The sequence below is a fragment of the Ceratotherium simum genome, chromosome 14 (assembly GCF_057802395.1).
Source record: "Ceratotherium simum simum isolate JZ-2026a chromosome 14, ASM5780239v1, whole genome shotgun sequence".
Taxonomy (NCBI): domain Eukaryota; kingdom Metazoa; phylum Chordata; class Mammalia; order Perissodactyla; family Rhinocerotidae; genus Ceratotherium; species Ceratotherium simum.
Window position 1 is genome coordinate 11,061,800 of NC_141913.1, and position 15,608 is coordinate 11,077,407.

Below are 15,608 nucleotides of genomic sequence, written 5' to 3' on the forward strand. Positions count from 1 at the left end.
TGTTGACAGCAACTGGTAGCTATTGAAGGATTTTAAAGCAGACATGATCATATTTTATGTTCTGGAATAGTAACTGGTAGCAAATGAGAACAGGAAGGAAGAAAACATAACTGGAAGCAAAGAGACCATAAATACATATTTTGAGAAGTTATAAAGTGGTTGCTATGCCTGCTAAAGAAATTATGAGAGCTATTTTCCATAACAAGCATTGAATTTTCTATTTCTATGGTGGGCCACTAAATGACGAAAAGTCTAAGAGTCATATGAGGAAAAAACAACTTAATTTGGTCAGTTTGGAACTGCAGAGGTTCCTTACCTAGGCTTTTTCCTTTAAGAGAAAGCGGTAAGATGTTTAAATCATCTGGTGCTTAGATAAATGGGAACATAGTATTCTCTTTATAAAGACTTCTTTTTTTAAGTAATATATATATATTTCTTACACATACTCCCTTAATCTTCATTCTTAAATCTCTACTGTTCATGGTAGAACAACAGTGGCACAATTTGTAGAAGTCATAATGTCTGGCTACAGCAGTAGTATTATGCCATGTGTCTAAAGAAACCAAATGCATTGTCCAACCCAGTGGGCAGAGACCCACGCCCCGCCCCTGTCATTTCTGAATCATCCACTAGCTCAGTGGTTTCAGTGTCAAGACTAGGTTTCTGTCGGTATTTCTCCCTCACAAAATAATCACAACACTTACGTATTGTTAATTATTTGAAATCTTTCACCCTTCTTAAATGAAAGGTCTTCTGTAGTTCTAGCTTCATAATCATATAAGGCCACAAAAATAGTAACACCACCTGTTAGAGGAAAAAAAGACCGAGGTAAATTAGTAAAAGAGAAACAAAAAACCACTGCCAGCAAACAAGCTTAAGCATAGTTTTTCCCCTAGTCTCCGGAATCTATTTTCAAAAGTTGGAGATTTGGGCAGCTGGAGTTTTCAACTTAATAGGATGCTCTCTTAAGACCTTCCATGAAACTACTGTACTCTACAAATTCTAAAATTCTATAGACCCAGAGAAACAAATTTAATTTTGATTCATAGTAACAATCAATATCTCTGGCTTGAAAAGACAAAGTTCACATCAATTCTTTGGCAGAAAAAGCATTAGCAAGTACTATAAACTACTGGCACTGATCGTCTCAATTTCTTATAAACAATGGGTGAACATTTCCATCCTTAAAATTAATTAGGAGTAATAACTAGGGTTTTAGTAAGATTAATTATTATATTTATGTATTATATTTAACATGAAGATAAAAATAGCATATTTTTCTTAGAAATTAAATGTTATGGCTGATATTAATTATAAATTCCAAAAATAACTGTGTCATACATAGCATTGTGTGCAGATGCTTAAGAAATTAGCACACTTACACAGCCAAACTATTATCTGCAAACTAAAGAAAGAATAGAACAGATTATCTCATTTATCTGGCTTCTCCCCTGAGTTCCAGTCATATATTAACTACCTATTTGACATCTCTACTTGAATGTCTAACAAGCGTTTAAAACTTATTAGGTATAAAACAAAGGTGCTGATTTTTCCCCTCTAACCTGTATGGCCCAAGTCTTCCCTAACTGAGCAAATGGCACTACCAGCTGATCAGGTACTCAAGCCAAGTCCATTACTAGCACTGTCAGTTCTCCCTTTACAGTATCTTTTCTACTTTCTTTTCCATTTCCACTGCATGGATTAGGCTGCCACCCTAATCCAAGTCCTTGTTATCTCTCACTGGGACTGCTGGAACTACTACTGAGTAGTAGCCTTCTAACCCACTTCTATACCAGCTTCCCTACATCCATTCTCCACACAGCTGCCAGAGCAAGTTTTTTAAAAAGGAAATTCAATCATGCAAATCCTTTACTGAAATCTCTTCAGTAGCTTCTTTCTGGCTTTGAAACTTCTTATCAGTCTACGAGGTCCTGAGTAATCCTGACTCTTCAATCCCATATCCTACAATTCTACCCTCTGCCTATACTGGCCTCCTCACTAGTTCTCAAAACTGCCAAGTCCATCCATACCTCCTAAACTTTGCACTTCTTATTCTCTCTCCCCAGAAAGCTCTTTTCCCACTTCTGTACATGTTTGGGTCATTCTCATCAATCAAACCTCAGCTCAAATGATTTCTTCTCAAGATGGTTTTCCTTGATCATCTAAAGGGTCTTCACCAATCATTCTGGTTTAGTTCCTTCATAGCATTTAAGAACCATTAATCATCCTGTTTGGTTGTTTATATAATTTTTGTCCAACCCTCATTATTATCTAAACTTTTTTAGGGCTGAAACCTTGTTTTTCTTGCTCACAACTCTATACCTGGCACACAGACACTCCATATTTGTTAATAAATGAATACCCATGAATGGACTATTTCACATAAATATACTGCTTTAGGTAATTAAAGTATGTCTTTAAGTATCAACATTTACTTTAATCATTTTGGATTACTATCTTTCCCAAACATATAATCCTGAAAATAATTTAAACTTTTGCTGATGACTGAGAAATACCATCATGGCCATCTATCACTGAAGTATTTAGAGTTAGGGGGTTGGAATTAAGATTGTAATTGACCCTTTGATGTTCATTAACTGCCCAAACGAACAATCTAATATAATTAGTGTATGATTCCTCTGACCACTATTATCGGTCCAGAGGTGAGCAGACTGAAGGGACAAATTTACAGTCCATGCTAGCAGATGAGATTCCTCTTTTGCCCCCACTGGTTGGTTGTTAGTACGGACACACGTTGCTCAATTTGATGCTGGCAGCTGTTTTGCCAAGCCTAAGGATAAAGTGGACACTCCAAGGGCTGCAGGAGAGAGATCACAGAAGCCTGAGTCCTTGATGACATCAAGGAACTGCAGTATCAAGGAATCCTGGAGCTTACCCTACCTTGTTAAGCCAGTTGTGTTTTGTTCCTCAAGGGAAAAGCATCCTAACATGGGACCCTTCACAAAAGAATTCTCTTTTTTGAAGTTTCTGACTACTTTTTTAGAGCATCTCTGGCTCCCTGAAAGGTTGTCAGCTGTCACTTTTGGCTGCTCTCTGAAAGGATATCATAATATAACAAATGGAATCCTGGAACAGGACATTAAATCTGGGCTCTCCTGCTTATTATCTGTGACTCTGAAAGAAAAATCATTTAAACTCTGAACCTCAGGATTTTTCTTTTTTAAATCAGTACATATCTAATAGAAAAACTATTATCGCTAAATTGCCATTTAATTAACATTTATTAAGTAACTACTATAATACTTTAATAGTGGATACTACTTTACAATCCTGAGAAGTTGCAACATTCTTGAGGGAGGGGTATATGTTTTTAATCTTTATATCCCCAGTGCCCGCCACACAGTATGTATTCAATAATTATTTGAAAAACGAATTAATGAAATAACTAACGGTGTAACTCAGTACATAATCACCAGTTATCACCAGATTTCTCAAAACAATATACATGTATCCAATAAAACTTTAATTTTTATGATAGACATTAATTTTCACATAAACTTATTTTAATAAAGTCCCCCAGTAAGTTATTTTTCTTACAGCAGGCAAACCTTATGTATGTATTGCCCAAGGTCACGTTCTCAAACCGACAACAGAAGTGTCCATTTAAATCTCACCTGTTAAACCAGCAGGATATGAACTTGGCACCACTGAGAATGAGGAAGATGCTCCTCCAAAAGGTGTCACTCCTGAGGATCCTCCAAATGGTGTCATGGAAAGACTGCTAAAATTAACAGATGTTCCCTTTGCTGCAGATGATGGTGCCACTGCAGTGTGTTCTGCTCCATAATTGCTGACACTTGTACTGACAGGTTCTGGAGTGTTTTCTGGTCTATATTTAATGGTTGGACTTTTGTTCTCTTTACTTTTAATGCAGCCCATTATCAAATCTACAAAGATGATAAGGCAAATATTCTGAGAAGCAATTAACATAAAGGATACTTCAAAAAGATGCAATTCAAAAGTTGACTTTAAATAAGGCATTTTTCTCCTGCAAAAAAGTGACATTAACACCACCAAAAAAAAAACTAGACAGCTGAAAATGAAGTCTCTTCCCCTCGTTTATCTTGACTACAATTGTGCTAAAGCATCATCCCAATCATGTCATTCTCCAGCTCCACCACCTTTAATGGTCCAATGACAACATGCCAGAGTGTGTTGGGAAAACCATGGGCTCTGAAGCCAGAGAGACCTAAGTTCGAATCCTGACTTCTCACTTACTAGGGGAGTGATTTCAGGTATGTGACTGTACCTCTCTGCACCTCAGTTACTTGAAAAAGAAAGATGATAATATCACCTACCTCTTAAGGTTTTCCATGAGGATTAACTTAAGCTTATTACAAGTTCTAGACAATATCTGGCACACAGTAGGTACTAGTAAATACTGGTTATATTCCTTCTATCTACACCAGCACTATGTAATAGAAATATAATCTGAGTCACATATATAATTTTAAATATTCTAGTAACCACATTAAAAAATATAAAAATAAACAGGTAAAATTAATTTTAATAATATATTTTATTTAACTCAATACATCTAAAATATAATTATTTCAACACATTATCAATATAAAAATTTTTAATGAGTTGTTTTATATTCTTTTTGTACTAAGCCTTAGAAATCTGGTGTGTATCTTAAACTTACAGTAGATCTTCGGACCAGGCACTTTTCAAGTGCTCAATAGCTGCATGTGGCTACCGGCTATCATATAGGACAGCGTGGCTCTATATCTTTTCCCTTCCCTATCAAGACACACCCCTCAATGCTTGCCAAATCTGACCCCAATCTATCTTTCCAACTTTATCTCCTACGATTTATTTCCTCATAGTTTTGCATGTAAGAAAAAAATTCCTGTTCCCCCAATACATACGCCCTCTGCTTTCCCATTTTTGTGGGGTTTTTTCCTCCTAAAAGTGTCTCTGTCCATAATACTCTCCTCACATCTCTACCAGGTAAAATTTATCCATTCACTGATGGTCATCACAAATGTTACTTTTCCATTCAGGCTTTCCTAAAGTTGGTAAAATATCTTTTTCCTTAAAACCTCCAATGTACTTTTGGGGAGATTTTTGCATGAAACTCTTACCTTATTCCATTTCGTATCTTGTTTTTTGCTTACTGGCCTAATTTCCTCCCTACCCCCAAAGTACTGGTAATATACTTCTTAAAAGCAAGAGCTACTCATCTCTTACACACTGAACAGCCTACCAACGTGACTTGCAGATAGTCGGTTTACTAATATTACAAAATCTGCGTTGTTCTTTTTTTTTTTTTTTTTTAAAGATTTTATTTATTTTATTTTTTCCCCCCAAAGCCCCAGTAGATAGTTGTATGTCATAGCTGCACATCCTTCTAGTTGCTGTATGTGGGACTCGGCCTCAGGATGGACGGAGAAGTGGTGCCTCGATGCGCACCCAGGATCCAAACCCGGGCCACCAGCATTGCAGCGCGCGCACTTAACCACAAAGCCACAGGGCCGGCCCATGCGTTGTTCTATTCACTTCCTGCAGAAGCACTAATGGAAGTTTCATTAATTCACTTACTTTTAAAGGTCATTCTTATTTTACAGTTTTTTCCTTTTTATTTGGCATTCAAAAAGAAATAGGTGAGTGATAAGATGACTGCCTCATAAATTCTGAAAGACTGAACATTTACAACCTCGGCTATATAATATTAATTTTAAATGTAGCTATAAATATTAAAATAGAAACAGAGTCAGAATTAGAAGGTTTTCAGATCACTATCTTAAATGGGTATATTCTGACGATATGACAGTCAAGCACAAGCATTGAAACATGACTGGGACTAGAAATTTAAACATCTACGGACAACACCGTGAGAGAATTATAAGCTAAATATATAAAAGGCAATTGCTTCTAAAAGTGTTAGAAGTACATAAAGGTAAGTCATTTCATAATCTAGTGTTGGACAAGTCTTTTAAAGCATAATGTAAAAGTAGAAACCTTAAAGGAAAACTCTAACAGGTATATGATTATTCAACTTCCATGTGGAGGGCAGGGGTGGGGACAAAAACTCTTAAATGAAGCTAAAGACATGAGAAATAGAGAAAACATCCTTGTACTTGCTCATGCTCTTACTCTCTCAACACACACACATAAACGTACTCTTATGAAAACTGGTTGACATTCTTAATATAGACAACACTTCCACACGAAAAAAAAAAAGATAGCCCCTCAGAAAAATAGGAAAGCCTAACAAAAGGCAATCCACAAATGAAATACGAAAGGCCAATTAGCATATGAAGATATGTCCAACATTCCCAGTCTTCTAATACATGCAAATTTTAAAAGGTACGTTTTTTGCTTATCAGATTGGCAAATTTTGACTCAATACTCAAGTTCAAGGGTGAATTTTAACCAACAATGAATACATATCTACAAAATACGTTAAACTGTAAAACTATTTAAAATCCACACAAAGAATTTTTAAAATCACCTATATCCAAAGTCTAAATATTAAGAAAACATTATTGGGGCCAGCCTGGTGGCACAGTGTTTAAGTTCGCACGCTCCGCTTTGGGGGCCTGGGATTCGCAGGTTTGGATCCCAGGCATGGACCTACGCACTACTCGTCAAGCCATGCTGTGGTGGCATCCTATATACAAAATAGAGGAAGATGGGCACAAATGTTAGCTGAGGGCTAATCTTCCACAGCAAAAAAGAGGAAGACTGGCAACGGATGTTAGCTCAGGGCCGATCTTCCTCACCAAAAAAAAAAAGAAAGAAAGAAAACATTATTAACAATTACATAAATTAGACTCTGAAAGAACAGCAGTTGTATGAGAAGAAAAAAATTATGAAAGCCAGTAACTGTGTTAATTTATTTTAAATTTGATAACAGGCCAACTGAAATATGTTAATTCATAACAGAGGTTACTAAAATTATTCCCCCACCCCCATTTCCATCCTCAGCTTCCTTAATTCCTCATTTTCACCTTTTTCTTCACCCAGGATCCTTGCTTAGGTCTTTTCTCCCTGCAAGACATCACTTTTTTTTTTCTTTAATTTTATTTATTTATTTATTTTTCCCCCAAAGCCCCAGTAGATAGTTGTGTGTCATAGCTGCACGTCCTTCTAGTTGCTGTATGTGGGACGCGGCCTCAGCGTGGCCGGAGAAGCGGTGCGTCGGTGCGCGCCCGGGATCTGAACACGGGCTGCCAGCAGTGGAGCGTGCGCACTTAACCGCTAAGCCACGGGGCCGGCCAAGACATCACTTCTAATTTAACTCTTTTTCCTTCAAAAGTCACACCTTTTTTTTCCCTCATCCTACCAGTTTTTCATTACTACTGTCTTCCAGCCTCTTTTTCTTAATCCAGAGTCTTTGTCTAACTTCTCACATCCACCCATTTACCCTTTCCCATAGCTCCAGGATAGACCATGATTTTCAGTCCAGTTCCACTAGCACCCCAGTATCAACACACAGGAGCCATCACTGCTACCCATCTCCTTTAGAAAATCATGATATATGTAGAACAAGATTTAAGTTTTCAGGTAAACTTCAGATGCAATATGAGTTAAACAGATTTTTATGGGTTGTCTGAGAAACGTAACATCATCCAGAACATTTACTATACAGGAAAGCTTCTTTCAAGTTCCAAGCTACTAACTTACAGATGGATATTTTATTAACAACATATATTTATTAGACACTATAAAGGGAGCGGGGATGGCAAGAAATGGTCCTCTTTCTTTAAAAAAGGTCACAAATAAGTGTAGGAAACAAACACAGCACTGTAAAATGTGAAAAATGCTAGAATGAAAAAAATGCTAGAGTGGAAGTATGTATGAGGCACCATGGGAATACAAAAGAAGTTATCAGCTTTGCCTTGAGTGCTTGGGAAAGAAAATTTTGCAAAGTTGGTGGCATCTGAGCTAGGTCTTGAAGAGCTGGAGATTTAGGGAAGAGGAAATTAGATATTCCAGGAAGAACAAAAAGTGTGCAAATGCTCCTCTGTGGCAGTAGTATAAGGGGGTATTTTTGAGAATGGTGGGACAGATGGCTAGAGATAGAGGAGAATTTATACAAAAACAAGATTATTTGCTATGCAACAACTTTTAGAATTTATCCAGGGAGCAGTGGGAAGTTAAGATTTTTTAAAAGTTGAATAGAAGAAGATATGTGTTTTAGAATAATTATAGTATAAGTATGAATTACAAACAGGAAAGAAAGAAACAAAAGTGACAGTCAAGTTATAAAACTACTGCAATGACCCCACGCGAGAAAGGACAAAAGCAGGAACACTGGGGCCAAACATGAGGGAGAAAATGAGAGGTATTTACTAAGTAGAAGAATCAAGTTTAGATGATCAGTTGGATATGGGCAGAGGAGATATGAAGAAAAAGGAGTCATTTATTCACCCCCCCAGTATTTATTGAACACTTTAAAAGTAGTTACTATATGTGTGTTAAGGTCTGGATGACTCCAAAGTTTACAGTTTGAACTGAGTGGAAAGTAACGCCATAACTGGAATAGAGAAGAGAGAAACAGGTTTTTCTGGACCAATGAGTTCAGTTTCAGATGATGGTTCTAGGTGCCTGTGGGGCATCATGTTGAGAAGCGTAATAGGGATTGGGATAATAAGTCTAAAGCTCAGAAAAGGCAGAAACCAGAGAAAGATTAAACAACAATATTTTCACAGTTTAACCACATCTTTTAGAGATAAAACTCACACAAGGTACAGATTTGAAAGGGTGTGAAGAATTAATACAATGTTTCAGGACACCTACATATTAAGGGATATACAGGCAAAAAAATTAGGAAGCAGCAATTAGAGTTGAGGAGTACCTCCATAAATAAATATTTATTTTTACATATAATTTTAAATATTTATTCTATAAATAAAAACATGGTTGGAAAAGATAATTATCAACTTCAAGATAGTGGAACGGGTTGGGGAACAATTTCAATTATATCTGTGGCATTTTTTTTTCTTAAAAGAAACATGAAGCAAATAGAGAAAAATGTTAATGTGTTAAATGTGGGTAATAGGTATAATTCTTGTTTATTTGAAGTATTTTATAATTTAATACATTTTTAATAAGAAGTAGAATAGTATAGTGGGAATAAAGAGACAGACTTTCAGGAAGAAAATGGCTAATAATGTTAAAGACCAAAACGAAGTCAAGTGGCATTTAAACTGATTTTAAATGGCTAGCTGATTAATAATTAGGAGCTCACTGATGACTTTAGCAAGACCATTTCTTAGCGTCATGAAAATAAAAGCTAGATCCCAGAAAACTGAATAGTAAATTAATGACTAGGCTGTGAAAATATGGAGAATTTTTGGAATGCAACATCTTCATAAATTGGGAACATACACTTTTTATCAAGACATTTTCTATCATTTCTTTGCCCGGTTCACTGATTCTCTCCTTCAGTCTTAGTATAATCCAATACAGGAGACACTTGGCTCCTCTACAGCCATTTTCCCCCTGCTTTGAGAAAAGAACCCTGATTTGTCTACTCTCCTCCCATTTGCCACGTTCTTCATCTGTCCAGCCCTAGGTAGTAAATAATGGCTGATTTAAGCCACTCCTATGGTCTTATTCCTTTTGTCAATTAACTGTGTAAGCCAAGAGCATGGGCTTCTAGGAAGTTTCCTCACTTATAAAAAGGAATACCAGACAAGAATATTCTGTCTTCCTTCCCTAGATGTTATCATCTATGATGCCTAAATCTGAGGCAGCCATCCACACTATAAAGCACGCATCTGAAAGGACACCAACGTACTGAGAATGGAAGGGCAGAAAGATGAAAGGAACTTGGGTCCCTGATGATGTTGCTCAGGTACTGAATTTATATAACCCTCTAACAACCCTAGATGACACTTTAGCTCCAGAAATCCTATTATGTGAAATAACAAGTATCTACTATATAAGCCAGTTTTAGTTCAGTTCTCTGCTATTTGTGGCTGAAAGGATTTTAAATAATAAACTACTCAAATCACATGACAATGGTTAATATATTAAATCCCTTTTCAACATATCAGGATTCAATAGCTTAACAAAAACAGATCCCAAACTTCCCTCAAAGTGTTTATGGAAATCTGAGATATCCTTAAAATTGTAAAAATCATAGCCTATAAAGGTAAAATTAAAATTTTAAGCAAACTATTTCATGCAGATATTTCGTTGAGCATAATGCACATGAATATTTGCTGAAAAGCAAGGCTTTAACTCTTTTTTTTTTTTTTTTTGGTGACAAAGATCAGCCCTGAGCTAACATCCAATGCTGATCCTCCTCTTTTTTGCCGAGGAACATTGGCCCTGAGCGAACATCTGTGTCCATCTTCCTCTACTTTATATGGGACGCCGCCACAGCATGGCGTGACAAGCAGTGCATCAGTGCGCGCCCGGGATCTGAACCCATGAACCCTGGGCCGCCAAAGCGGAGCACGCGCACTCAACCACTTGCACCACTGGGCCGGCCCCAAGGCTTTAACTCTTAACTTGAATATTACTGCTACTTTAACATTTTTTGAGAAATATGAACTTATTTAAAATTAAAATTATGAAACCTTCTTCTCTTAGACACTGTCAGAAATTCTTTCCTAAAACGTTCTTTTTAAAAAAAATCAACTTTGAGGTATAATTTACGTACAATAAAATGCACCCATTTAAAGTGTACAGTTCAATGAGTTTTGGCAAATGTCTATAATTGTGCAACCAATACTACAAACACAACATAGAATATTTCAGTCACCCCCAAAAGGCTCTGCTGTACCCTTTTCCCATCAAACCCCAACCCCAGCCCTAGGCAACCAGTGATTTGTTTTCTCTAACTAAAGATTTACCTTTTAGAGTTTCATACAAATAGAATCATACTATATGTAGTTTTTTTGTATCTGGTTTATTTTTGCTAAGCATTGTGTATCTGAGGCACTTCCACGTTGCTGCATATATATAGGTAGTTCATTAACTTTTATTGCTAAGTAGAATTCCATCATACCCATATACCATAATCTGTTTAATCTATTCACTTGTTGATGGGTATTTGAGTTATTCAGTTTGGGGCTATTATAAATAAAGCGGCTCTAAACTGTTGAAGTCTTTGGGTGGATAGATGTGTCTCTCCCCCGTTATAAATACCTAGGAATGGAACCACTTGGTCATATAAAGTTAAGCATATCCTTACATAAGAAGCTGCTAAACTGTTTTCCAAAGTGACTACAGCATTTTACATCCCCACTATCAATGAATGTGAATTCTAGTTGCTCCACATTCTCGACAACACTTCTAAGTCTTTCTTTTCCCTCTCTGAAACCCACCATATGTTTACATGGGTTTGGATAGGATCCAAATATTCTGTACAGCTCTTTTACATTTTATTCTATTTAAATAGCTTTGACAATTAAAATCTATTGATATCAAAAGGTAGCTGACAATATAAAATGTATATGGTTGAGTCAATGTTACACACATTTAAAACATGAGTATCATCAAAATCATTAGATTTGCAAATTAGCCATTGATTTCTAGTTCACTGATAGAAAAATAATGGTCGGGACCTAAGGTAACTGCCAAACATCTCTACCACCATTTAATCTGGCAAAAGCTAACAGGAATATTTCAACCTGAGCCTGTCCTAGAGGCTTTAGAAAGTCCAATATTATTTCTACACTTAGATTAGATTCAAGGGCAACCAAAGTAAGACTGCATAGTTAGTAAGACACCATGATGATTCTCTCATATCTATAATGCTTCAATGGGTCAGTTTCTCATTCTTTTAAAATCCCATTAAAAAAATTAAGGCATAAGGGCCGGCCAGGTGGCACAGTGGTTAAGTTCGCAAGCTCCGCTTTGGCGGCCTGGGGTTTGCAGGTTCGGTTCCCAGGAATGGATCTATGCACCGCTTATTAAGCCATGCTGTGGCAGGCGCCCCACATTAAAGTAGAGATAGGCACAGATGTTAGCCCAGGGCCAATCTTCCTCAGTAAAAAGAGGAGGATTGGCAACAGATGTTAGCTCAGGGCTAACTTTCCTCACCAAAAAAAAAAAAAAAAAAAAAAAATTAAGGCTTAAATATGTAAAATTCACCCTTATTAGTATACAGGTCTGCAAGTTTTGACAAATGCATACAGTTGTGCAACCACCACCTCACTGAAGATAAAGAACAGTTCCATCACCCCCCAAGATGCCTCCACATACTTTTGTAGTCAATGTCTCTCTCCAACCCCAGGTAACTACTGATCTGTTTTCTGTTATTACAGTTTCACCTTTTCCAGATACCATACAGTATGTAGCTTTTTGATTCTGGTTCTTTTCACTTAGCATAGTACATCTGAGATCCACCCACGTTTTTGTAGGAATCAGTTCATTCCTTTTCATTACTGAGTAACATTCCACTGTATGCATACACTACAGTTTGTTTATTCATTCTCCAGTTGAGGGGCATTTGAATTGTTTCCAGTTTTTGAAAATCACAAATAGAGTCACTATGAACACATACATATGTGACATAGGTTTTTCTGTGAACATAAGTTTTCATTTCACTTGAGTAAATACTTACCAGTAAAACTGCTGGGTTGTATTGGGAAGTATAAACTGTAAAACTTTTCCAAAGTGGCTTTAACATTTTGCATTCTCACCATCAAAATAAAAGTTCTAGTTGTTCCACATCTTCATCTATACTTGTTATTATCAGGGATTTTTTAGGTGTGTATTCCTATTGTTGTGGTTTGATTTACATTTCCCTAATGACTAGGCACCTGATATTAAGCATCTTTTACGTGCTTATTTGCTACCCATATCTACCTTGGTGAAGTACCTGTTCAAATCAATTTTTTTAATTGGGTTGTCTTCTATTATATTCTAGAAACAAGAATATTTACTACTATAATACTATTATATTCTTTATGTATTCTGGAATCAAGTTGTCAGATACAAGTACTGTAATATTTTCTCCCAGTCTATAGGTTCCCTTTGCATTTTTCTAATAGTATCCTTGAACATGTTGTTTAATTTTGATGAAGTTCAATTAGAATTTTAAATTTTATGGTTTGTGCTCTATGTATCCTATTTAAGAATTCTTCACCAGAGGAGTTTCTCCAATGTTTTCATCTAGAAGTTTTAGCTCTTTAGCTAAAGTAGCTCAGGCCTACTGAGCCATTTTAAGCGAATTTTTGTACGTGTTGTGAAGTAGTCTGAGGTTCAATATTTTAAAACTGGATATATAGTTCTTCAACTACTATTTGTTGAAAAGACTATCCGTTTCCCATTGAATTATGTTGGTACTTTTGTCAGAAATCAATTAATAATATATGTGTGGGTCTATTTCTATACTATTAGTTCCATTGTTTTCTATGTCTATGTTTATGTCCATTATCACACTGTCTTCATTACTATAGCTTTTCAGTAAGTATTGAAATTAGATAGGATAGGTCTTCCAGTTTTTTCATCTTCTTCAAAATTGCTCTGGATACTCTATAGCAGGGGTCAACAAATTTTTTCTGTAAAGGGCCAGAGAGTAAACATTTTAAGCTTGCGGACCAAATGGTCTCTGTCACAACTACTCGACTTGGCCATTTTAGTGCGAAAGCAGCCATAGACAATACATAAGTGCATAAGCATGGCAGTGTTGCAATAAAACTATTGCCAAAAACAGGCAGTGGGCCAGATTTGGCTTGCCAAGTTGCCGTTTGCCAAACTGTGCACTAGAGCCTTTGCATTTCCACACAAATTTTAGAATCAGTCAATCTCTACAAAAATGCCTGCTGGGATTTTGATTGGGATAATAATGAATCTATAGATCAAACTGGGGAGAATTAACATCTTAAAAATATTGATCTCCTGAACCATGAATGTAGTCCTCCATTTATTTTGGACTTTAAAAGTTTCTCTCAGCAATGTTTTGTAGTTTTCAGTGTATAGGTTTTATCTAATTTTTGTTAAATTTATCTCTAGGCATTTCATGCTTTTTTGATAGTAATATAAATGGTATTACTTTATTTCTATTTCTAATTGTTCATTACTTATATAAAAAATATATATTAATAACTATATAGATACACTTGATACTTATATATTGACCTGGTATCTTTTGACCCTGCTAAACTCACGTTAGTTCTTGTAGTTGTGTACGTTCATAGGATTTTCTACAGTCCAGATCATGTGTACAAATAAATACTGTTTTACTCTTTTCTTTCCAAGGTGTATGCCTTTTTCCCCCTTGCCTTACTGCACTGGCTAGCATCGCTAGCACAATGTTGAACAGAAATGATTCGAGAGAACATCTTTGCCTCGTTCCTGATCTTAAGGGAGAAAGCATTCAGTCTATCACCATTAAGTGTTGTTAGCTATAAGACTGTTTGTAGCTGACCTTCATCAGGCTGAGGAAGGTTCTCTTCTAATTCTGTTAGCTGAGAGTTTTTATCATAAATGGGTGTTACATTTTGTCAAATACTTTTCCATTTCTACTTTGATGATCACACAGGTTTTCCCCTTTATTCAAGTGATATGGTGAATTACACTAATCGATTTTTGAATGTTAACCCCACTTTGGCACCTTTGCATTCTTGGAATAAAACCCGTTTGTCATGGTGTATTATCCTTTTTATACATTCCTGAAAGCTAATTATTTTGTTCAATATTTTTATGTCTATGGTCAAGAGGCATATTGCTCTTTAGTTTTCTTGTAACTTCTTTGTGTGTACTTTTGGTATCAGGGTAATGTGTTGGCCTCAGGAAGTGAGTTGGGAAATGTTCCCTTCCTCCTTTATTATTTTAAAGAGTTTAAAATTGGTATTACTTCTTCCTTAAATGTTCGAAAGAATTCACCAGTGAAGCCTTCTGGGCCTGGAGTTTTGAATTACAAATTTAATATCTTTATTTAACATTCAAGGCTACTCATTTTTCTCGATTTGTCTTGTGTTACTTTGGCAACTTACATCTCTCAAGATTTGTCTAATTCATCCAAGTTGTTAAATTTATATTAGCATAAAGTTGTTCATAATATTCCTTTATTAACCCAGCTTAGCACCATGACCCTTTGCGGGTTACTAACAAAAGTCCTGAGGGATCAACAAGGACTTTTCCCTCTAGCTAGCAAAAAATCAAATGCCTCCCAGCCCTCTGTGGCCGCTACGGGCCATCACCTCACGTTAACCTGGTCGCTCTTTGCCTGGCTTTATAGTTTCACTCTACACGTGTACATTCCAGAATTCAGCAAAAAAAAATCAGAGACAGTCCTGTGCAGACTTTTAGTGTTATTTTTCTACACAGTGTCCTGCTGGAACTTTGCCCTGAAATTCCAGTTGTCTCAGCCTTCATGAATTCTTGATCTCTGTCTCCTCAACTTGTTGAGACTACTGTCCTTTGCCCAATATCCCTGTCCCTGCTCTGCAATTCAGACTGTGCCTCCAGGCAGAAAGCTGGGATGATTAGGTGACTGTACAGCTCACCTTGTTTGTTTCCTGTCTTTCAGGGATCACTGAAACAGTTCTGCACTGTTGTCCAACGTCTGAAGACAGTTGTCTCACATATTTTGTCCAGATTTTCAGTTTTTCGGTTTTTGGGGGGTGGTGGGGATGGTAAATCCATCATGGCCTCTTAAAAGTTAATCCCTAGAA

General features: G+C 36.4%; 1 protein-coding gene across 3 annotated transcripts in view; it reads right to left on the reverse strand.

The window, feature by feature from the left end:
* The window catches only part of YES1 (YES proto-oncogene 1, Src family tyrosine kinase), an 89,548-nt gene that overhangs the window by 21,592 nt on the left and 52,348 nt on the right, over positions 1 to 15,608 (reverse strand). For all 3 annotated transcript variants that reach the window (XM_087439031.1, XM_087439032.1, XM_087439033.1), the window contains exons 2-3: positions 3,636 to 3,908; positions 705 to 804 (exon numbers count right to left, since the gene is read on the reverse strand). In XM_087439031.1, coding sequence (XP_087295157.1) covers positions 705 to 804; positions 3,636 to 3,908 — 373 coding nt within the window. The remainder of the gene's footprint in view (positions 1 to 704; positions 805 to 3,635; positions 3,909 to 15,608) is intronic.